This window comes from Panulirus ornatus, chromosome 63 (assembly GCF_036320965.1).
Source record: "Panulirus ornatus isolate Po-2019 chromosome 63, ASM3632096v1, whole genome shotgun sequence".
NCBI classification, from domain to species: domain Eukaryota; kingdom Metazoa; phylum Arthropoda; class Malacostraca; order Decapoda; family Palinuridae; genus Panulirus; species Panulirus ornatus.
The window spans coordinates 25,624,286-25,647,962 of NC_092286.1; the positions used below are offsets into that span (position 1 = coordinate 25,624,286).

The 23,677-nt window shown below is 38.4% G+C and overlaps 2 protein-coding genes across 4 annotated transcripts in view; one reads left to right on the forward strand and one right to left on the reverse strand.

Moving 5' to 3' along the window:
- Nucleotides 1-10,737, forward strand: part of LOC139746044 (cytosol aminopeptidase-like) — a 105,786-nt gene extending 95,049 nt beyond the window's left edge. For both annotated transcript variants that reach the window (XM_071656864.1, XM_071656865.1), the window contains 3 exons: nucleotides 5,796-5,945; nucleotides 8,462-8,541; nucleotides 8,690-10,737. In XM_071656864.1, coding sequence (XP_071512965.1) covers nucleotides 5,796-5,945; nucleotides 8,462-8,541; nucleotides 8,690-8,848 — 389 coding nt within the window. In that variant the 3' untranslated portion in view covers nucleotides 8,849-10,737. The remainder of the gene's footprint in view (nucleotides 1-5,795; nucleotides 5,946-8,461; nucleotides 8,542-8,689) is intronic.
- Nucleotides 10,738-10,889: 152 nt separating this feature from the next.
- The window catches only part of rho-5 (rhomboid-5), a 120,030-nt gene continuing 107,242 nt past the window's right edge, over nucleotides 10,890-23,677 (reverse strand). For both annotated transcript variants that reach the window (XM_071656861.1, XM_071656862.1), the window contains 2 exons: nucleotides 18,601-18,701; nucleotides 10,890-18,242 (listed from right to left, as the gene is read on the reverse strand). In XM_071656861.1, coding sequence (XP_071512962.1) covers nucleotides 17,654-18,242; nucleotides 18,601-18,701 — 690 coding nt within the window. In that variant the 3' untranslated portion in view covers nucleotides 10,890-17,653. The remainder of the gene's footprint in view (nucleotides 18,243-18,600; nucleotides 18,702-23,677) is intronic.

The following is a 23,677-nucleotide window of genomic DNA, read 5'->3' on the forward strand; positions in this document are numbered from 1 at the left end:
ACTTCCTTTCCCTTTACTTTTTTCTTTTAGGTAAGATGGCCAGGATTAGAACATGTTTTGATTGTGCCATGTTGGTCACTTTAAAGATAGAATAGATCTAGAGAAATCAGTAATAAATCTCTGATGTCTGTTTAGTGAGTCCAGCTAGAGCACAGGCTCTTAAAGTAGGGGCGTGCTCCTCAAGGGGGTCACCAGAAATTTTTTTTTTTTTTTTTTTTTGGGGGGGGGGGGTGTCAGAGAGAAAAGTTCGGTCAAGAGCTGAACCTGTCATGTACCTGCCTGTTCATATCCACCACCCCCACTCCTGTACAAGCAAGAGGAACTGAATGTGCATTGTACCTGTCTGTTCACCCCTCCCACTCTTATATAAGGACTGCACCAGTCAAGTCAACACAGCAGCAGAGTTTGTGGTAAGTTTTAAAATTATTTCAACTGCTATTACATAGACTGAGTATTGCAGCTTTATTTATTATTCCACATTTTTTTTATTTGCTGAATTTGAAATATTTCATGTTTCATTTATTCATTAAATATGTTAATTCCAGTCTAGCTTATTTGCAAACCCTTCATTGTTGATGTCGGGCAGGCAAAGGTTGTGTGTAGTTTTGCAAGTCTAAGCTCATGTGTGACATATATGAACAGCAAAAGTTCTTAGAATCATGGCACGAGTTATCAGCCATATGTGTGTGTGTGTGTGTATATAGTATATTTATTTCTTCTTGTATATAAAGTCGTTTGATATATTTGAGGAGTTTATTTGTGAGGCTTATAATCTTATTCATGGGCATCTTAATTATGTAATTACTCAAAATTACAGCTTGACCATAGTTTTTATTGAAATTTTTGTCCATAAGGTATTCATATTCGCTATGAAGGGTATTGAATGTAATAAAATGACAGTTACAGATGAGATACTGTATGTTTTACTTTTTTTTATTAACAGAACGCCCAACGAAATGACTCAGCAAAGGAAGATGAGGAAATACGCTGAACAGTACCTGAAATATGGTATCACATCGCTAAGTGAGGGAAATTTTGATGTTGGGGAGTGTGTTATATGCCTCAGAACCTTGAGCAGTGATGGAATGTCACCTCAGTGGCAACCTTCCTGACTTAGTTAACGAGCCAGAAGCCTTTTTTGCAGCTTGGAGAGAAAGCCTTAAAGACAAAGACTGGAACACATCAGGAACATCTCAAAAGCAGTCAGCAAAGATTGTAGAGGTGTCATATGAATTATCACTCATGATAGCAAAAAAAAGAAAGAAAAAGCATAAAAAAAAAACACTTGTGAAACCATGCATTTTATGTGCTGCCAAACTGCTACTTCCAGATAAGAATGATCAGAAATAGGCTATGATTTCATTACCCGATTCCACTGTAAAACTTTGGACTGCTGAAATGGCAGAGGATATAAAAACTTAATTGGTGGAAAAGGTAAAACCTTTCCCAGTCATTGCAATAAAATGTGACAAGATCACAGATGTAGTCCAATGCTCTCAGTTGCTGGTTTACACATAATTCCTGTTGGAGAGGAAATGTTGTTTTGTTGCCTCTTTAGAGACCAGAACAACATTTAATGAGATCTTCAGTGCTGTTTCCAATTTTTTTCAAGAGCACGACTTATCCTGGTAAAGTTTAATTGGTGTGTGTACGGATGGAGCCCCATACATGTTGGGATGGCACACAGGTTTCATTAGCAAGGTGAAAGAGGAGAGTCCATCTGCAATTTCCACACGTTGCTTCATATGTCACCAAGCTTTGGCAGTAAAGAGTTGACCTTCACATCTCCAGGAACATTTGAGTATCACGATCAAGATTGTAAATTACAGAAAGAACAGTGCTCTCAATAAACGACTGTTTTAACAGCTTTGTCATAATTTAGGAAAAGAGCTTAAGGCATTGCTTTTTCATGCTTACATATGCTGGCTTGTAAAGGGCAGTGTGTTTGTTTCAGGAAACTGAGGGAAAACAGTACCTCAACACCTTTAATTCTGATGAAGTTAACTTTTCCCTGGCTTACCCAGCAGATATTTTTCAAGTTTTAAATGACTTGAACCTGAAGATACAAGGAAGAGACGCAACCATGATTGGCCACTGTTATGTAATTAAAACATTCATTGGGAAGTTGCATCTGTGGAGGTGTCACATAGAAAAGAAAACATAGCTTCCTTTCCACATCTGGATGAAATCATGAAAGAGAAATTTTTTAGTGACAAGCTAAAAACAGAAATTAGATTTGAATTTAACCTTTTCCATGGAAGTTGAGGATGTTCCTGAAGCTGTGCAAGAATGATTTCTTGAACTGAAATTTAATTCTGTAGCAAAGGATGATTTTACTTGTCTTGATCTAGGCAAGTTTGGGGTGAAATAAATCTCAGTTTAACCAAAAATAAGCCGGTCAGTCATGAAAATCATTGTTCCATTTTCATCTTACCTATATGAAGTAGGTTTTTTCAGAATTGCTTAATATAAAAACAAAGCACAAAAACAAACTAGATGAGGAAGGTGATCTCCGATGTGCCCTTAGTAACCAGACGACACCAAATATTACTGGACTAGTCAGTCAGAAGAGCCTGCACCACCCATCTCATTGATGAGATGGGTGGCCACTAGTCAACATATATGATTTACCGGCTCATTTGTGACATGCTGGTTTAAGCAGTACCAGTGGCAAAAGTGTGTGAAAATTTGTTTTTATTGTACAGGTACACCACCGAATTTCTGGCAACTGATGGTTCAGCATCTCCTTTAGTCTGAAAATTACGTGAGGGAACTTGAAATTACCATGGCCACCAGAATAGTTTACTGGGCAGCCACAGATGACTTTGAGTGTAGGGCAGTGCGCGCTTATTTACATTCTTTATACTGCACTTGTTGGTGATGATACTGCAGTTCTGTGAGAGTCTTAGCTTGATTTGCTTAAATTTAACCTTAGCTATGGCTTCTAAGACTTATGAGAGTGTCAGTCATAGCATCAAACATAAACACCAGTCCTTATCAATCCAAGATAAAGTAGAACTGTAGAAAAGAATAGACTGTGGTGTTTTGGTGCGTAAGCTGTATGACATCTACAGTAATGGTTCATCAACTGTTTATGAAAAAATATTGAGATTCTATGCAGGCAGCGATTCCAAGAAGCAAATGACGATAAAAAAACTATGAAAGGTGGTAAGAGTACTTAGCACAATTGATGATTTCAACAGCATTGGAGTGAAGGAGTGGACTTGTCAGGTAGCATGATAATGGACCGGGCCAAGTTGACCCTTAAAGAACTTTAATAAAACATGAGCGGGACAATAGTGAAGGATGGCTTCAAAGATTCAAGAAGCATCATGGAATTTCCATGAATGAAGTGTGTGGGGAAAAGTGGTTTACAAACCACGAAGGAGCTACCGCATATGTGGACGAATTTGCAAAACATAGCTGACGAGCACCCTGCATTATTTTAGTGATGCACACCTAGGAAAACACTCACAACAGAAGACACAGAAGACCCCACAGGATTCAAACAAGGACAGACTTACCATCTAAGGGTGCTCAAACATTTGATACTTGTTTGATTTAAATTTCTGGCAGTCCATGGTATACTTTAGACACATGGGAGATGTATAATTTGTGGGTTAGAGGTGTGTTGATGAATTATTATTACATGACCACGGTTGATCTGGCAAAATGGTTAATCCAGTAAGGCTTTGGAACCAAGAGTGCCGGAAAATCAGTGGTGGACCTGTACTTACATTCTTGTGTTTTCCAAAGACTTTTCCTTTAATTACAATAGGATTATCAAATATATAAGCAGAATATATCCCTGGGGATAGGGGAGAAAGAATACTTCCCACGTATTCCCTGCGTGTTGTAGAAGGCGACTAAAAGGGGAGGGAGCGGGTGGCTGGAAATCCTCCCCTCTCGTTTTTTTTTTTTTTAATTTTCCAATAGAAGGAACAGAGAAGGGGCCCAGGTGAGGATATTCCCTCTAAGGCCCAGTCCTGTGTTCTTAATGCTACCTCGCTAATGCGGGAAATGGCAAATAGTATGAAAGAAAAGAAAGATGAGCAGAATATGCATAAAAATTATTATTTATTTATTTATTTATTTTGCTTTGTCGCTGTCTCCCGCGTTTGCGAGGTAGTGCAAGGAAACAGACGAAAGAAATGGACCAACCCACCCCCATACACATGTATATACATACACGTCCACACACGCAAATATACATACCTATACATCTCAATGTACACACATATATACACACACACAGACACATACATATATACTCATGCACACAATTCACACTGTCTGCCTTTATTCATTCCCATCGCCACCTCGCCACACATGGAATACCATCCCCCTCCCCCCTCATGTGTGCGAGGTAGTGCTAGGAAAAGACAACAAAGGCCCCATTTTTTCACACTCAGTCTCTAGCTGTCATGCAATAATGCCCGAAACCACAGCTCCCTTTCCACATCCAGGCTCCACACAACTTTCCATGGTTTACCCCAGACGCTTCACATGCTCTGATTCAATCCACTGACAGCATGTCAACCCCGGTATACCACATCGATCCAATTCACACTATTCCTTGCCTGCCTTTCACCCTCCTGCATGTTCAGGCCCCGATCACTCAAAATCTTTTTCACTCCATCTTTCCACCTCCAATTTGGTCTCCCACTTCTCCTCGTTCCCTCCACCTCCGACACATATATCCTCTTGGTCAATCTTTCCTCACTCATTCTCTCCATGTGCCCAAACCATTTCAAAACACCCTCTTCTACTCTCTCAACCACGCTCTTTTTATTTCCACACATCTCTCTTACCCTTACATTACTTACTCGATCAAACCACCTCACACCACACATTGTCCTCAAACATCTCATTTCCAGCACATCCACCCTCCTGCGCACAACTCTATCCATAGCCCACGCCTCGCAACCATACAAAATTGTTGGAACCACTATCCATAGCCCACGCCTCGCAACCATACAACATTGTTGGAACCACTATTCCTTCAAACATAGCCATTTTTGCTTTCGGAGATAATGTTCTCGATTTCCACACATTCTTCAAGGCTTCCAGGATTTTTGCCCCCTCCCCCACCCTATGATTCACTTCCACTTCCATGATTCCATCCGCTGCCAGGTCTTAAAAGAAATAAAATTTTTGGCTTCAGTGTAATGAATAATATCTGATTGCTATTAATTACTGCTACGGAAATGAGTAATTTTTTATTTAATTGTAGTTACTTTTTCCAGTTGATATTATGAGTTTCATTGAAACTAGCTGCATAAAGCTAATATAAAACTAAAGTATAGAAGCAGAAAAATTTCTCTCATTCATCCAAAATCTCAAACTCAAGTAAGCAATAATTTTATTAGTATAAAGATCGACTGCAGTAATCCTGCTTAAGCATTTAAGTACTGCATAGTAGTATATTGGTAAAAAGATTACTGATTATTGTTTAATGAAACTTGAAGGGGCAGAGGGGGGTCATGGTATCTAGGACTATGCTGAGAGGGGTCGCAGGGCCAGAAAGTTTAAGAACCACTGAGCTAGAGGGTACACCATTGCTCAAAACTCACCTTTGGTGAGGCTAAATCTTTGGGACTACAGTCTTGCCAAAGAACCTATCATTCCAAAGGGGTCTGTATACTATTGGAATTAGCACAGCGTTGGGATCCAAGAGCTGTTAAGAAATATTCTGGGTAAAACTTGGACTCTTAATAGTAATTGGTCCTGAGGCAGTTATAAATATAAGAAACTGCTCAAGTGAACTGTCAGTCAGACCTACTTTATTATTGCAGGTGCAATGAATGTGGCACTAGGTACTGGAGCTACAGGTGTTTTCACTAATTGTACTGCCATGTGGGAGCTCATGCACAGGGCAGGAACCATCTCTGGTGATCGTGTGTGGAGGATGCCACTGTGGAAGCATTACTCAAGTCAAATTTTAGGTAAGCCTTTTCTCTAAAAATTATGCAAAATGCAGTTATTTTTCTCAAACCTGGACACTGTGAATGTTATACTTTCCATAACCGGGACTGTTTGAAGACCTCCGAGGTGTGTAGGTTACAGAAACGTTATTACCAGTGAAGAAAGTGAAAATGAGAGAGCTTGAAAATGTGAACATGTTGTGGAGATATGCCAAGAGGGTTTGAAAGAAGTATGGCATATGTTGAGAGTAAAGCAAGCAAGGGGAGTGAAAAAGGAGTGGGAGTTATTTAGGGAAGCAGTGCTAAAATGTGCTGATGAAGAGTGTGGCATGAGGGAGGTATGATATGAATATATTAGAAAAAGTGGTGAAATGAGGAAGTTAGATCACTAATGAAAAAGTAAAGGGAGGTTTATGGGCAGATTCTACAGAGATGGAGTGCAAAGGAATGAAAGAAGTCCAAGAGAGGGTGACAGGTCAAGACAAGTGACACTTGTCTTATGGGGTAGCGAATACTAGTATTGTTGCACCTTGCCTTTTGAGTCCATGTGATTTGTCTAGTTATGTTGGCCCAGATTGTGTTCTTCCATGAAAGCTTAGTTCCCTAGTCAGTTTCAGAGAGTTTTACTCTGAATATCCTCTTTATTGGGGTGTGAGTTGTGGATGTAGACTCTCTCCTGTGCCAACAATATCATCCAGAGAATTGTTGGCATGGACAGGATACATACATGGCCACTAAATGGCTTGAAGGTGGTTTGTGACGCCTTTAATCAAGGCTGAGGATTGATTCTTCTCTGACATCATGTGTGGTGCTTGGTTAGGATAAGAACAAGGGGGCCAGTGAATTGCCAAGGGTGTTTGTAACCTCCAGCACGATCTGTTTCATTTTATGATATTCAGCTTGATCCAGCATTCCCCTCATTAGGGACTGGGTGACAACTGGGAATGCACAAGTACTTCTTTAAAAGTCCCTTGAGAGCTGTTGCTCAGTTGTTCCTGGTTCTACCTCACTAAGACAGGAAAAGTGATTTGCTGTCATTATGTCATGGTATGGTTGATATGTGATTTATAAATGTTTTGTAGCGTTACAGACTCGGATCTGCTTGTGGTCATGCACAAGGTGAAAAATCACCTTCAGCAGCGTTGTATCACTGTAGAACATTCTTCTCACTCCAAAGCAGTCCATCCTTTCCTTACAGTTGACTGTTGTACATCTCTCAAACTGCAGGAACCCCTGGAGAAGGGCTCTTTAGGATTATATTATAAGTACATTGTTTTGCTTATGACACAGCACTGGTGGGAAATTCAAGTGAGAAATTACAGAAGTTGGTGACTGTGTTTGGAAGAGTGTATGAAAGAATAAGCTGAGTAAATGTGATTAGGTTTAGCATGATAGAGGAAATGGTCGGTGTGGGTTAGTTTAATGGCAAAAATTTGGAAGAAGTGAACTGTTTGAGATACTTGGGAGTGGAAATGACAGCAAATGGAACCATAGAAGTAAGTGAGAGGATGAGTGAAAGGGCAAGGATCTGCGAGCATTTAGGACTGTGTGGAAAGAGGGGGTCATTGCCTGGGAGTGCAAAAATAGGTGTTTGATAGTATGGTAGTCCCTACCATGATGTGTGGATATGAGGCATGGGCATGGCATGTGTTGAGGAGGGTGGATGTATTGGAAATTAAATGTTTAGTGATGACAGCTGGGCATTAGTTGCTTCTGAATAACTTTTTTCTAAGGCTCCAGTCATGGACAGAAGTCCACAACAAGGTCGGGCCATAAATGAAATTTAGAGAGAATTATGAAACGGAAAAAGAAAAGACAAGGGAAAGTATTTACGAATTTTAGAGGAAGTGGTAAATCTGTCTTTTGAAATGTGCCAGGTCATAGTTATTGGGAAAGACATGAGAGCGTAGAGTTCAATAGCTTCAATGTGTAGGGAAAGACACAAATATCAGACGGCCCTCCCTTGAGTTGCCAGTGGTCACACAATAATCATGTGACGCAGCAGCTTGCCAGGTATTTTGTGGGCACACAGGCAGCCAGCTCTCAGGAGCAAAAACCAAAGTAATACATTTAGAAGAGGGAAAGTGAATCAATATTGTAGTGTAGGGCAAGGGGGTCAAGTGTGGATGTTAGTCAGGGACAGTTTATAAGTTGGACTTCTTTCAATTCAACTCTGTCAAATATGGATGCATCAGTTGTTCCTGAGCTAAGTGAACCCCAATGCATAAACAATCCAAGGTTTTTTGCATTCTGAATTGAGTTTTCTTTCTGAAAAATAACTCATTTTCTGTACCTAAGATGTAATTCTTCTATTGATTCATTTTTTTTTTATTTATGTACAAAGGTTTTTATTCTACATATGTTGTTAACTTTTCTCAGCTGTACTTCTTTAATTTTGGATTGTGCTTTTTCTTCATAAGTAAATATATCTAATTGTAATAATTTGCTTTTGTATAAGTATCACGTATGAAAACATATACTGACCCATAAATGTTTACAGTAGCTATTATCACATCTCAAAGCTGCTTTATCATTAGATTATGGACAAGCCGATGTGAATAATGTGGGGAAATACTCTCGAGCCGGTGGTTCGTGCACAGCAGCAGCATTTCTTAAGGTAAGGTGTAAATATGTGTGTAGAAAGTATATACGAGATGTTACATTGCATACTGTATTGGTAATGTGTGTATGATTATGAAAGATTATTCATACAGGAATATCCACAGTATTGTGTGTACGAAAAAGTAATTGTTTTCGTATTTCAGGAATTTGTCACCTGTGATCACTGGATGCATATGGATATTGCTGGAGTGATGGAGAACAAGGATGAAGTGCCTTATCTTGGCAAAGGCATGAGTGGTCGCCCAACTAGAACTGTTGCTCACAGTTTTGAGCTATTGGCAAAAGGTGAAAGTGAATTGTAGGTCTCTACAGTTCAGTAAAATGTGACCATCTGTGGAATGCAATGAAATATGCCTATTCATTTTATTGCAAATTGATGCTGTCACAATGTAAAAATGTATACCTATTTGCTTAGTATCAAGTTTTATACCTGTGGGAATAATGCAGAATATGAGTACGTCGGTGGATATGTGTTTATGCACCTATGAATATGAAAACTGTTTTGAGGTATAAATGGTTTTGAGATGGAGAGAAAGAGGTTTGTTGAGTGAAAGTTTCGTTATACATGTGGGTGTGAGGTAGGACTCTGTGATGTCACTGTGGCTTTTTAATATGTATATGAATGGAGTAATAAGATAAATGAAAGCAAAATTTAAGTATTTAGGAGCTGTCTTCGGTAAGTTTAATGACATGGAAGGAGAGATAAGGGAGAGAGCTGTACTGGGCAGAAGAGTTATTGGGTCCCTTAATAGAATAATGAAGGGTAGAGGTGTAAATATGGAAGTGAAGAGAGAATTAAGGGGCAGCAGAATCCTGGCTGTGGAAATGAACTGTTTGAGAGGAGGATGTGGTATGACTCAATGGAATGAGGAAAGAAATGAAGGGGTTAATGAGAGATGTGTTATGGCAGGAAATGCAAAGGAGACGAAGGGTAGAGTGGGTAAAATGTAATGCTTTTAAGTGGTTTGGGCGTGTGGAAAGAATGTTTGACTGGGAGTTCATAAGTAGAGTATATGATAATACAATTAAAGGGGTTGGTATGAGAAGGAAGACCACCTGTTACATGGGGAAATAGAGTGGAAGGATTTTGGATGAATACGTGGAATGGTGTATGCGAGGGAAGTATGGAAGAATAAGATTTTTTTACTTGGGAACTCCTTGATAGGAGTTCCCAGAGGAAATGGGCATCAGAGGTATAAATAGGTAGATAGATAGGAACTGAGATAGGGACGTGGAAACACATTTAACAGCAGTAATGCTTTATTGGTTAAGGTACATAATTGCCCAGGGGTTATGATCTATACTTTTACTGACACAGGAAGCATTTTCAGGGCAGCTTAAATCTCGTCAAATAGCCAAGACTTCAGGTATAGGGGTGGTACTCTTGTCTAGTTTGAATCATCTGCCTGACTACCCTTGTGCGGTGATGCCAGGGGTATACACCCCTGGCATCACCGCACAAGGGTAGGAAGGTCAGGTCATCAGGAGGGATGTGGGACATCACAGTTGAGTGTTGCATGCTCTGAACTATCCATGGTGTTGAATTGTATATTTCTCAAGGTTGCCTACGTGTAATGTCAGTGATGTATTACACTTATCTCCCTCGTGTTTGTGAATAAACTTATGTCTCACCTTTGTTTCACCATTCCTCTAATGTTAAGTTGCAAATAAAGTATGTGCTGCCATCAGTTGAGGCAGTGGCATAAATTTCATATTCAATATACTGTGAGCATTTAGCAGAAATTATGCTCTTGTGCTTCCATTTGTTGAGGGAAAGTCATAAATATTGATTTTACCATGCCATGGAGGTTATTGCACAATGGTCTTTTTTTTTTTCGAAAAAATTGGGCTAAAAACAGTACATGTGCTGCCATCTATTGTGAGCGAAATTCACAAATATTGGTTTACAATGGGCCATTTTCTGCCACTATATAGGGACATAAAAATAGGCAAGCCAAAGGCATATTTTATTTTCGACATGCACTATGACAAAAAAAAAAAATTTGAGAATTTTGGGTAAAATTCCAATGCAATATATGATCTTTAAAATTGCATTTTTCTTTTAGAATTATGTTGAAGAAATTATGACTAAAGAAAGGTATATTTTAGTTTCTAAATTAAGGTAAATAATTTGGAAAATTGAAACAAAATGGTCCATTTTATTATGTAGGGGAAATAAAGGCTTCGCTTTTTTAGCATTTTATTAGTACACAAATGTTTTTTCACCCCATTTTCATAAAAATCTATGTTGGGGAGTTTTACAGTATTTCATCTATACATTTTTAGTTTTATTTTCTTTGGTAATTGGTTCAATACAAAAAGCATGTGAGTGTGCTCAAAACGTATGGTATTGTATTTTTATACAAAAACATAAAAAACTGCCTCACAATCATACCATACACACAGAAACTGTACAGTCAGACAATATGTATAGGCTAAAATTCTCAAGCTTCATGTTAGGTCACAGATAAACTTAGTGTTAAACTTTTGGGTGGCAACTGGTTATCTCGGTTCTGCAGTTAAAAATGAACCGCATAAAACTTACGATCCAGCTGTAGAAGCAAATCACCTGTTTTATCTTTTGTACTAACAAAAACTCAAGTTTTTCAGCCTACAGGTCACGAATGAGTAACTTTTTACATGGTAATCCATCACAAATACACTACTTGATAATAAGAAAAAGTCTTAATTGTAAAGTTTTACATTACTATAGAGATGATCTTTGGTAAAATACACAAAGACTCATGGTTGTCATCTTAATTAGGGTGTTACTACAGGGAAATAATGGAACAAGCATTTAGAATGAGCAGCCCTTTACAGCAGTAAATCAATAGGAAATATTCCATGAGTACACAACCAATTGCTTGCATATGGTAAAGATTATACCCACTCCATTTGGAGAACAGAAAAATTGAAACCTGTTTGTGGTCCACATTTTGATTCTTTTTCAATGGTACTTCTACGAGCAAAATTATAAATACAATTTCAATAACCCTAACAACAACAACAGGAGTTTTACACAAAGGTTTATTACCATGTGATTCATTTGCAACCAAAAAATTCTTTAATACAGAGTTTATGTCTTAATTGCAGTTTCATAATGCCAAATTCAACTTCAGAATAAAGTGTATCGGGCTAAACCCGACAAATGACTGAATTAGTCCCTAAAATTAACACGATTACAAAGACGCAGCAGAAAAAAGCATGAAGTGCCCCAATTTTACTTTGTATGAACCCATCTTGTTCCATTTTTATTCAAGAAAAGCTTATGAAACTTGCTTGTGCACCCATATATTTGCCTTTTCCCAATAACAGATATGTCTTAAGGCTGTTGCTCTTCTAGAACCAAACAAATTAACAAAAAGAATCCCTGTTTTTTTTTTTTTGTAACAGTACAGTAGAGAAAAATCCAAGTTAATTACCAGATGAACCACACAGCAAGTTTTAATTTCTTTGCACTGAAACATCTTCCATTTACAGGCAATACCTTGGTTTGGGCTAAGACCCCTATCACTCAAATTTCCTGGACTTTTTATCACAGAGTGAACAGGGTTGTTTCATTATATAAACTACTGTGTAAGCACATTATGTGTACTCATTTAACCAATATATTAATCATCCACATGAAATTTCAGAAATTCTCCTGTTCCATGGTTAGTGAATATAAACTTAAGAAAAACACCCGTTAGTTATCTTTAACAATCAAAGATTTCATGCAAACGAAGACAATGGAAGTGTGACCTGAGAAAACAACAAATAGCTTAACATAAACAGGCAAAATATAACCTTGTTCCTTAAATCATTATCTGATCCTGCAATTACTGATGCCAAAAACTGAAAAAATCAAACGGATCAACAATTTACAGAACCAATGAACCCTACTCATTTCTCTTACAGACAGAAAAGTAAAACATCAAATAAAATGGATAAATTCAATCATGATAAGAGTAACACTGGCTATTTCCAAAGTTGTGAGCTTTTATAGAATACAGATGAGTTGCAACTCCTTACACCTTCCCTCAAACTTGTGGCTTTCCCTCTAAAATCAGAACAATACATAGTTTGAATTTTGCAGACACAAGACAAAAGTGATCTTAAGACCAATTTATTAGTCATTTACCTGTTAAGGCAGCTGGGGGTTGAAGCCAAGGTGTGCAACAATACAGAAATGGGACACAGTGCTAGCAATTTTTTCTTAAACATAACAATAATTTCCAGCACCCTGAACTGTATGCATCATCCTCGGCTTTTCTTGCACAGAAATGAAAAAAGGATTATACTACCTCGTAACCACAATGACTGCACAATTCTTCATTTCAATAATATCCAATGCTAAAGTGCATCTGGTACACATGCTGTAATGTACACAGACTAGCATACAATTCAGGGATCATTCAAATAAAAAAAAGACTCCGTTGTATGATTGAAAACTAAGCCTCTTGAACAAATCCGTAAAGCATCTGATAATATCTGTATGCCCAATTCATCACCCATAGTTTATGAATACTGACAACTTCTTACACTATGCATTCTTCAACATTCATAAACTTTGAAATCTAAATAAAAAAAATTGTGCGAGAATGCAGTATAAAAGTATGAAGAAACTATTCTTGTCACAGCTTGACCGAAGCTTTCAGGATTGATCAGATACAACAGTTTCAAAATTCTATCATTCTAATATTTAATCCTGACAATCTTTTTTTTCATTAAGAGATCCTTTTTGAGAATTCCCAAATTTCTTGTAAGTGTAGAGAGGAGAGGAGAAAAATAAGAAAGGTAAGTAGATGAAAGTACACCATAAATGTAAAACAGATTTTCTCAAGCTAAGGGGGGGGGGGGGGGGGGGGGGGGAGAGTGCACACTAATGATAAAGGAGTACGCTAAATAGTAATTGCATTTATGCAAATGGAGGGTACGCTGATTAGTGTAGAAAAAGAATGTGGGTGAAGGGTAAAGCAGAGGTTGTGGATTCAGGAACTGTGAAAGAGATAATGTATCTATACATAGATAAACTTATTAAGGTGTGAAATGTGTACTTCATAAATGACTTATCACTTAGAAAATGGTTCATTGATTAAATGAACATTGGCAAAGTCAAAAAAATTTTGCAGGATTACAATATACAATGATATATCAGTATAATACAAGCAACACAGTTATTAATCTTAAGCCACTGAAGGAAAGGAAAAAAAATTGAGAGATATTTTGCCCTATAAATCACAGTTAATTTGGAAGTAGCTTCACTGCCGTGGCTAACATAAAATAGGACAAACACAGTCGAGGACATTTGAAAGGCTTAGCAGAAGGGAAGATTCCCTAATTTGCCTCTTTGTTGACTTAAATGCATCAACTACTGAGCAATGGGATAGTTCACATTTCTTCTGCCAAACACAAATCTTTCTTATATGCTATAACAAGTCAGTCCCAGACAAAAGGAGTCCAAAATTTGGCCAGCACAGAATAAAGGAGTATGGTTAAACTACTTCAAAAGTTACAGCACTGAGTTCACTTTCCACCACCATAGTCTTAAAAATCCTCACGTATGCGAAACTACAATTTTTAAAATCAAAATACAACCATATAAAAAATATTGGTCTTATTAATGTTGCAGTATTTGTAATCATGCTTGCATATTTGGTTCTAAGTACAGTGAAATCTTTACCTCTTCATTATCACATGCACCTTTTCGGAGTATTCAGAATACAACAGGGGTGCTCACTGAACTTCTTTATATTTCAGTAACTTACCAGCAGAGTTGGTATCAAAACATTCATTATTCAAACCTGCCAACACAAATCTGCATTTACTGGGAAAATACCAAAAGATTTTTCAAGAGTTTCCAATCCTGACTGATTACTCCACAACTAGTAGCCTAGATTCCTGTCCACTAAAGACAATCGGTGATAATTTAAGATTTATATACAAATTATAATGGCAAACAAATGGATAGAGGGTATAAAAAATATTATTCACCCGTTAGTAATACCTTAGCTGACTGGATCCCGTATCTGTTTTGACACAGACCTACGAGAATCTTCCTTTCACTAACTTTCAAGAGGATGCCTCTTACACAAGGCAAATAACTGTGTCAATTGTATTGTACTTAGGAGCATCTAGGGAACTAGAGCACTTACTGATTTCAAAATATTTGATTCATATGAGATCTTAATATCACCTCCATGTAATCCAATGTGATAAAATGCCAGTTACTAAATATGGCAAAAAGGAAGATTTAACTATTGTCTTTAATTTTCACAATGGCAGCCCATCACTTACATGTAGCTAACCATCACCAATATACATAGCTGACCAAATAGTGTATTATTTTCTTGTAGTTGCACAGCTTTACATCCACATCCCATATTATCTTTTAACACTTTATATTTTGGGCCCCCCCATACAAATATTAAGAACTGACGATGAAATGAGTTATAAAGTATCACATATGAGAGCATCCTAATAACAACAGATTTTCGTACAAAGTATCTTTCTAAATGAGATGATGAAATAAATTACATGATGAAATTATGACCATATGAAAACTATTCCTTATATTTGTGATGATGTAGCTCCATGATACTTGTGAGGGGTTTTACATGAATTATTTACCAACAATATGAAAGTTAAATGCCACTGGTAGTATGCTGGAAAAAAAAGTAAAAAAACTGACTTCAAATGATAAGTAGAATGTGCAGTATGGACTCAGTGACAAGAACTTTTAAGAAGACAACAATAAATCTGGACAGAAGTGATTAAAAATGGCTTTTGCATTTCCTCTAAGTGTTCTCTTGATATTTAATAAGAGTAATTGCAGCAGACATTTCAAAAGTTCTGTATCAAATTTCTTACTGCCCTCAAAACATTCTTAAACTGTTAAGTCTTTATGCCTACAGGATATTACTGTACACATAGTCACAATCCACTTATCAGACGTATCAGAGAACATTATACACAGTTGTGGGCTGTCCAGCAACATCGTAACTAGCCCCACAATGCTGTGGTCACTCGAACAACATTTCTCAGTGGTTACCAAAAATCACCCGAAGGGGTTGTCAGTCACGTATTGTGGAATCATAAAATTGTGTTTTGCTATCAAGGTTTGCAACTAAACAATTACATTAGTTCAACCTCTTTGCATAAGTACTGGAAGTATGGTTTATCAAGGAAACTGAATTACATTAGACATTTTTGATTATGAATTTTACACAGTATGCCAAGTTATGAAATCATCCCTGGCTATGATATCATCAGTTCTAGTTATCATTTCCTACAATTGAATAAAAAAGGTTTAATTATTCTTGTACTCTACTTGTGGAACTCCTGGACCACCCAATTACTTGACTGCATTAAAGCTTCCATAATTAAGACACGATGTTTTGATATACATATTGTTCAATTTTTCATAATTTTCAAGATGACAAAATACAAGAGGAAAAACCTAATGTTATGTACCTAAGATTAAAGTTCAATTATTCTTTCCTAAAATGTTCACACTAATACATATCATAAACCAAATTTCAAAATAAGATATGTACCCCTAAATAAAAAAAGTATATTATTCCATATATCAGAATATTTTACATGTAAAATTCCAAATAAGATTACATACAAAATCATTCTTGATTTTCAGTTTCATTGTATCTGACTATCTTTTCACAATATAACAACATAAAACATAAAAGAAAAAAATTCGGATACCTTTTCCATTTACTACATACTGAAATGATCAATAGAGTACCACCACAGGCTACAAGATTCCACAAAACATAATGCATCTCTGAGAGGGCATTTATCACTAGTGCAAAACAAAATTCTTGCTTCCAGAAAATTATCTCCAAGGCAATTTTTTCCCCCTAAAACTATACATAGATTTAAGTTATAATAGCCAACATAAACTGAAAGTATTTTGACCCTTTGGACACAAAATAATTTTTTCTTTTTATTCAAGTACAATGTACATTAATATGAGCAAATGATGAATGAATGAGGCTGGATTTGATGAATGGAAGCAGACGTGACTGACGGCACCCCTAAAGATTATCCCTTATGTAACACTTGCTAGAGTGGAGAGTGAGAGAGTGAGGCCACTCAGAATTACCCACAGTTAAGGTTCACAAAAATGGGAAACAAGGATATGATGTCCAATTATCTTAACACTATGCATATGGGATTCAATCATGGGGAAAATCAGTGGGTATCCTAACCTACACTTTTTATTTTCACATACAATCATAACCATAATAATGATAATAATAATAATGATAACAGATTTGAGACAAAGAATGAGAGGATTTTTGTTGCATCTTTCACTCTCCATTTCCTCTGTTGGGCCGCAACTATGGAAGTCCACTGGAGATTACCCTTAGGTATTTGAGCGGTGTTTTCTGTATTCTAACTGGTTGTCAAAAATTTACTGAGCGCTCTCACTGACTTCTTGTTATTATGTCTCTTGTGGTATTTCAGAATTGTGGCCCATAGTTCTTGGTACAACTGCCCATCTTTCGTTACTATTCTGTGTTCTGGTGTGACAGGCAATGACGCACCATCAAGATAGGCCATCAATAAACCAGTATCAGCACTTGTCGTGAACAAGACATGTTTACATGCACTTAAGTTTAATCATTTTTGCTGTTAGTAAACTGAATTTTATGAGCTTAAATACATTATGCATCTAAACATCACTTACTTTTTTCAGGATTTACAACTTAGTACTTGATTTGCATAATGCAATGGACTGATAAAAGTGAATCTGCCATGGAAGATATTCTACCATGAATTAATCACAATAAAACACATAAAACATCATTCAAAATAGTTTGATGTGAAAGTTTTTTAAATCATCAAGTAACATATATACAATTCTTGTTCAGAACAAGTGAGAACCAATTTGTTATCTGACTGATGCTAGTTCAGCCCTTAAAACGTGGGCCAAAATAGGCGGTGGTATATCCCATATTTCCCCGAGTATGAAACTAGAAAATGACCATAACAGCAGTGATCACTTGTATAACATACGGTAATAATTACACTGGTTATATTACTAGAAATGTTGGCACGTCGGTGACCGTTGACTGACAGTAGATGCCGCCCAGGCAAGCATCAGCCTCTCACATAATATCCATCTTCTTATTAAAATTGATGTTCTGCTCTGCACAAAAGTCCCGTGTTAAAGGTATGCAGTTAAGGTATTCGCAGATCTTGCACTCGTATATGGGCGTGACATAGAAGAGTATTATAAGAGCTGTGAGCATCACCACCACGGCCACCAGACACACCCAGATGAGCAACACCTTCCTCCGTTTGTCGTATGGACCAAACGACACAAACGGTAGCAGTGCATATGAAAGCAGGAACCCGAAGATGAAGCCAAATATGTGGGCATAGTTGTCCACCCAGGGTAAGAGCCCCACCAAGAAGAAAGTCAATGTCATGACCACTAATTTGGTCAGCACTCTCCATGGGCTTCTCATCATCTGCCATGAGTTGATGAACTCCACAAACACACACGCCAGAAGTCCAAACTGGGAGCCAGAGGGACCCACTTCTGCCCGATACGGGACGAAAATAGCAGAGGCCAGGTTGCCTGCAATGCCTGAAACTATGTAGATGACTCCGATTCGCACAGGGCCAGCCAGCTTCTCAACATCTCGCATAAGATAGTATTGAAGCACTACTGTGATGAGCAGGTGGAGAACTCTGAAAAGTAATGTTTATTTGCGGCTGTTCTCATTAAACATGTACAAGTTCAACAGTGAACATAAACAATCCCAAGCTAACATCTATTTGAGCTATAGCCCTATTCTGTGAAGTAGTTTCTTAGGAAGCAATATGGACTAGCTTAGTTCAGAATCCAAACATGAAGGATTACCCAAATCTGTACATACTACAGTGAAGATCATAGTGTTTAAATGACATCGAAATGTAGCTCTAACTGAATGTGAATGCACAGCATTACCCTTAAAATTCGAAGCTCAAATCATAAACTCTGCAAACTTTTAACTACATCTCACACATAAGAAAAAACAATCTCTGTAGAGGAAATTCAATTTCTTACCCTGCATGAATAAATAAAGATGTCCACAATCTATAAAACTGGTCTGGAACATCAGGGTTGTGAAATGGTATCATACCACACACGTTGTTCAAGCACGAAACCTGTTGACGATTAACAATATCATGCACAGTCCTTCAAACACCTCTGTTAAGTTATTCTTAAACATAAAATTATTTATCTCACATTTACTCCTACCTTTTATCACTTCCCCCTTGCCCACTTCACCCATGATCCCATTTGTTCTTTTCTCTTTTGCACATTATTTAACTTCTTCCAAAACTTCTTTTTATTCTGCTTAAAGTTTAATGATACCCTTTCATTTCAACTCTCCTTTACAATCTTTTTCAACCTTTGAACCATCATCTTGACCTCTTGCCACTTTATCTTATACTCCTTTCTTGTTAGTATCATCCAAATGCCTTTTTCTCTTTCACAAACAACTTTACTTTCTCATCCCACCACTCACTACCCTTTCTAATCTGCCCACCGCCCACCACTCGCATGCAACATGCATCTCTTGTACATGCCATCACTGCTTCCCTAAATACATCACATTCTTCACCCACTCCCCTCACTTCATTTGCTCTCTCCTTTTGCCATTCTACACTCAATCTCTCCTGGCATTTCTTCACACAAGTCTCCCGTCCAAGCTCACTTACTCTCACCACTCTCTTCTTTTTCGAAAACATCTACAAATCTTCACCTTTGCCTCCACAAGATAGTGATCAGACATCCTACCACCTGCCCCTTTAATCATATTTACATCGAAAAGCCTCTCTTTTACATGTCTATCAATTAATATGTAATCTAATAATGCCCTATGACCATCTCTCCTCCTCACATATGTATTATTATTATTCTTTTATTATTATACTTAATTGCTATCTCCCGCGTTAGTGAGGTAGTGCAAGGAAAGAGACAAACGAATGTCTCAACCCACCCACATACATATGTATATACATAAATGCCCACACATGCAGTGTACCTATACATTTCAATGTACACATACATATACATATATACACATGTACATAATCATACTTGCTGAATTCACTGCGTCACATCCCGCGTGCAAGATAGCACAAGGAAAAGACAAAAAAGGCCACATTTGTTCACACTCAGTCTCTAGCTGTCATGTACAATGTACCGAAACCACAGCTCCCTTTCCACATCCAGGCCCCACAAAACTTTCCATGGCTTACACCAGACACTTCACATGCCCTGGTTCAATCCAATGACAGCATGTCGACCCCAGTATACCACATCGTTCCAATTCACTGTATTCTTTGCATGCCTTTCACCCTCCTGTATGTTCAGGCCCCGATCACTCAAAATAATTTTCACTCCATCCTTCCACCTCCACTTTCGTCTCCCAATTCTCGTTCCTTCCACCTCTGACACATATATCCTCTTTGTCAATCTTTCCTCACTCATTCTCTCCATGTGACCAAACCATTTCAAGGTGCCCTCTTCTGCTCTCTCAACAACACTCTTTTTATTACCACTCATTTCTCTTACCCTTTCATTACTTACTCAATCAAACCACCTCACACCACATATTCTCCTCAAACATTACATTTCCAACACATCCACCCTCCTCCACACAACCCTATGTATAGCCCATGCCTCACAACCATATACCATTGTTGGGACTACTATACCTTCAAACATTCCCATTTTTGCTTTCCGAGATAACGTTCTCGCCTTCCACACATTCTTCAACGCTATGACTCACTTCCGCTTCCATGGTTATATCTGCTGCTACATCCACTCCCAGATATCTAAAACACTTTACTTCCTCCAGTTTTTCTCCATTCAAACTTACCTCCCAATTAACTTATCCCTCAACCTTACTGAACCTAATAACCTTGCTCTTAGTCACATTTAGTCTTAGCTTTCTTCTTTCACACACTTTACCAAATTCAGTCACCAACTTCTGCAGTTTCTCACCCGAATCAGCTACCAGTGATGTATCATCAGCAAACAACAACTGAATCACTTCCCAAGCCCTCTCATCCACAACAGACTGCATACTTGCCCCTTTCTCCAAAACTCTTACATTCACCCCCCTATCATCCTCATCCATAAACAAATTAAACAATCATGGAGACATCATGCACCCCTGCTGCAAACTGACATTCACTGGGAACCAATCACTTTCCTCTCTTCCTTCTTGTACACATGCCTTACATCATTGATAAAAACTTTCACTGCTCCTAACAACTTACCTCCCACACCATATACTCTCTATCATATGCCTTCTCCAGATCCATAAATGCTACATGCAAATCGGTTTTTCTAAATCTTTCTCACATATTCTTCAAAGCAAACACCTGATCCACACATCCTCTACCACTTCTGAAACCACACTACTCTTCCCCAATTTGATGCTCTGTACATGCCTTTACCCTCTCAATCAATACCCTCCCATATAATTTACCAGGAATACTCAACAACCTTATACCTCTAATCTGAACACTCACCTTTATCCCCTTTGATTTTGTATAATGGCACTATGCATGCATTCTGCCAATCATATATATATATATATATATATATTTTTTTTTTTTTGCTTTGTCGCTGTCTCCCACGTTTGCGAGGTAGCGCAAGGACACAGACGAAAGAAATGGCCCAACCCACCCCCATACACATGTATATACATACGTCCACACACGCAAATATACATACCTACACAGCTTTCCATGGTTTACCCCAGACGCTTCACATGCCCTGATTCAATCCACTGACAGCACGTCAACCCCGGTATACCACATCGCTCCAATTCACTCTATTCCTTGCCCTCCTTTCACCCTCCTGCATGTTCAGGCCCCGATCACACAAAATCTTTTTCACTCCATCTTTCCACCTCCAATTTGGTCTCCCTCTTCTCCTTGTTCCCTCCACCTCCGACACATATATCCTCTTGGTCAATCTTTCCTCACTCATTCTCTCCATGTGACCAAACCATTTCAAAACACCCTCTTCTGCTCTCTCAACCACGCTCTTTTTATTTCCACACATCTCTCTTACCCTTACGTTACTTACTCGAGCAAACCACCTCACACCACACATTGTCCTCAAACATCTCATTTCCAGCAAATCCATCCTCCTGTGCACAACTCTATCCATAGTCCACGCCTCGCAACCATACAACATTGTTGGAACCACTATTCCTTCAAACATACCCATTTTTGCTTTCCGAGATAATGTTCTCGACTTCCACACATTCTTCAAGGCTCACAGAATTTTTGCCCCCTCCCCCACCCTATGATCCACTTCCGCTTCCATGGTTCCATCCGCTGCCAGATCCACTCCCAGATATCTAAAACACTTCACTTCCTCCAGTTTTTCTCCATTCAAACTCACCTCCCAATTGACTTGACCCTCAACCCTACTGTACCTAATAACCTTGCTCTTATTCACATTTACTCTTAACTTTCTTCTTTCAGACACTTTACCAAACTCAGTCACCAGCTTCTGTAGTTTCTCACATGAATCAGCCACCAGCGCTGTATCATCAGCGAACAACAACTGACTCACTTCCCAAGCTCTCTCATCCCCAACAGACTTCATACTTGCCCCTCTTTCCAAAACTCTTGCATTCACCTCCCTAACAACCCCATCCATAAGCAAATTAAACAACCATGGAGACATCACACACCCCTGCTGCAAACCTACATTCACTGAGAACCAATCACTTTCCTCTCTTCCTACACGTACACATGCCTTACATCCTCGATAAAAACTTTTCACTGCTTCTAACAACTTGCCTCCCACACCATATATTCTTAATACCTTCCACAGAGCATCTCTATCAACTCTATCATATGCCTTCTCCAGATCCATAAATGCTACATACAAATCCATTTGCTTTTCTAAGTATTTCTCACATACATTCTTCAAAGCAAACACCTGATCCACACATCCTCTACCACTTCTGAAACCACACTGCTCTTCCCCAATCTGATGCTCTGTACATGCCTTCACCCTCTCAATCAATACCCTCCCATATAATTTGCCAGGAATACTCAACAAACTTATACCTCTGTAATTTGAGCACTCACTCTTATCCCCTTTGCCTTTGTACAATGGCACTATGCACGCATTCCGCCAATCCTCAGGCACCTCACCATGAGTCATACATACATTAAATAACCTTACCAACCAGTCAACAATACAGTCACCCCCTTTTTTAATAAATTCCACTGCAATACCATCCAAACCTGCTGCCTTGCCGGCTTTCATCTTCCGCAAAGCTTTTACTACCTCTTCTCTGTTTACCAAATCATTTTCCCTAACCCTCGCACTTTGCACACCACCTCGACCAAAACACCCTATATCTGCCACTCTATCATCAAACACATTCAACAAACCTTCAAAATACTCACTCCATCTCCATATATATATACACACACACACACACATATTATATATATATATATATATATATATATATATATATATATATATATATATATATATATATATATATATATATCCCTGGGCATAGGGGAGAAAGAATACTTCCCACGTATTCCCTGCATGTCGTAGAAGGCGACTAAAAGGGAAGGGAGCGGGGGGGGGGGGGGGGGGGGGGGGGGGGGGGGGGGGGGGGATCCTTCCTTTTTTTTCTTTTAATTTTCCAAAAGAAGTAACAGAGAAGGGGGCCAGGTGAGGATATTCCCTCAAACGTCCAGTCCTGTGTTCTTAACGCTACCTCGCTAACGAGGGAAATGGCGAATAGTATGAAAGAAAAAGATATATATATTTTTTTTTTTGCTTTGTCGCTGTCTCCCGCATTTGTGAGGTAGCGCAAGGAAACAGACGAAAGAAATGGCCCAACCCACCCCCATACACATGTATATGCATACGTCCACACACGCAAATATACATACCTACACAGCTTTCCATGGTTTACCCCAGACGCTTCACATGCCCTGATTCAATCCACTGACAGCACGTCAACCCCAGTATACCACATCGATCCAATTCACTCTATTCCTTGCCCTCCTTTCACCCTCCTGCATGTTCAGGCCCCGATCACACAAAATCTTTTTCACTCCATCTTTCCACTTCC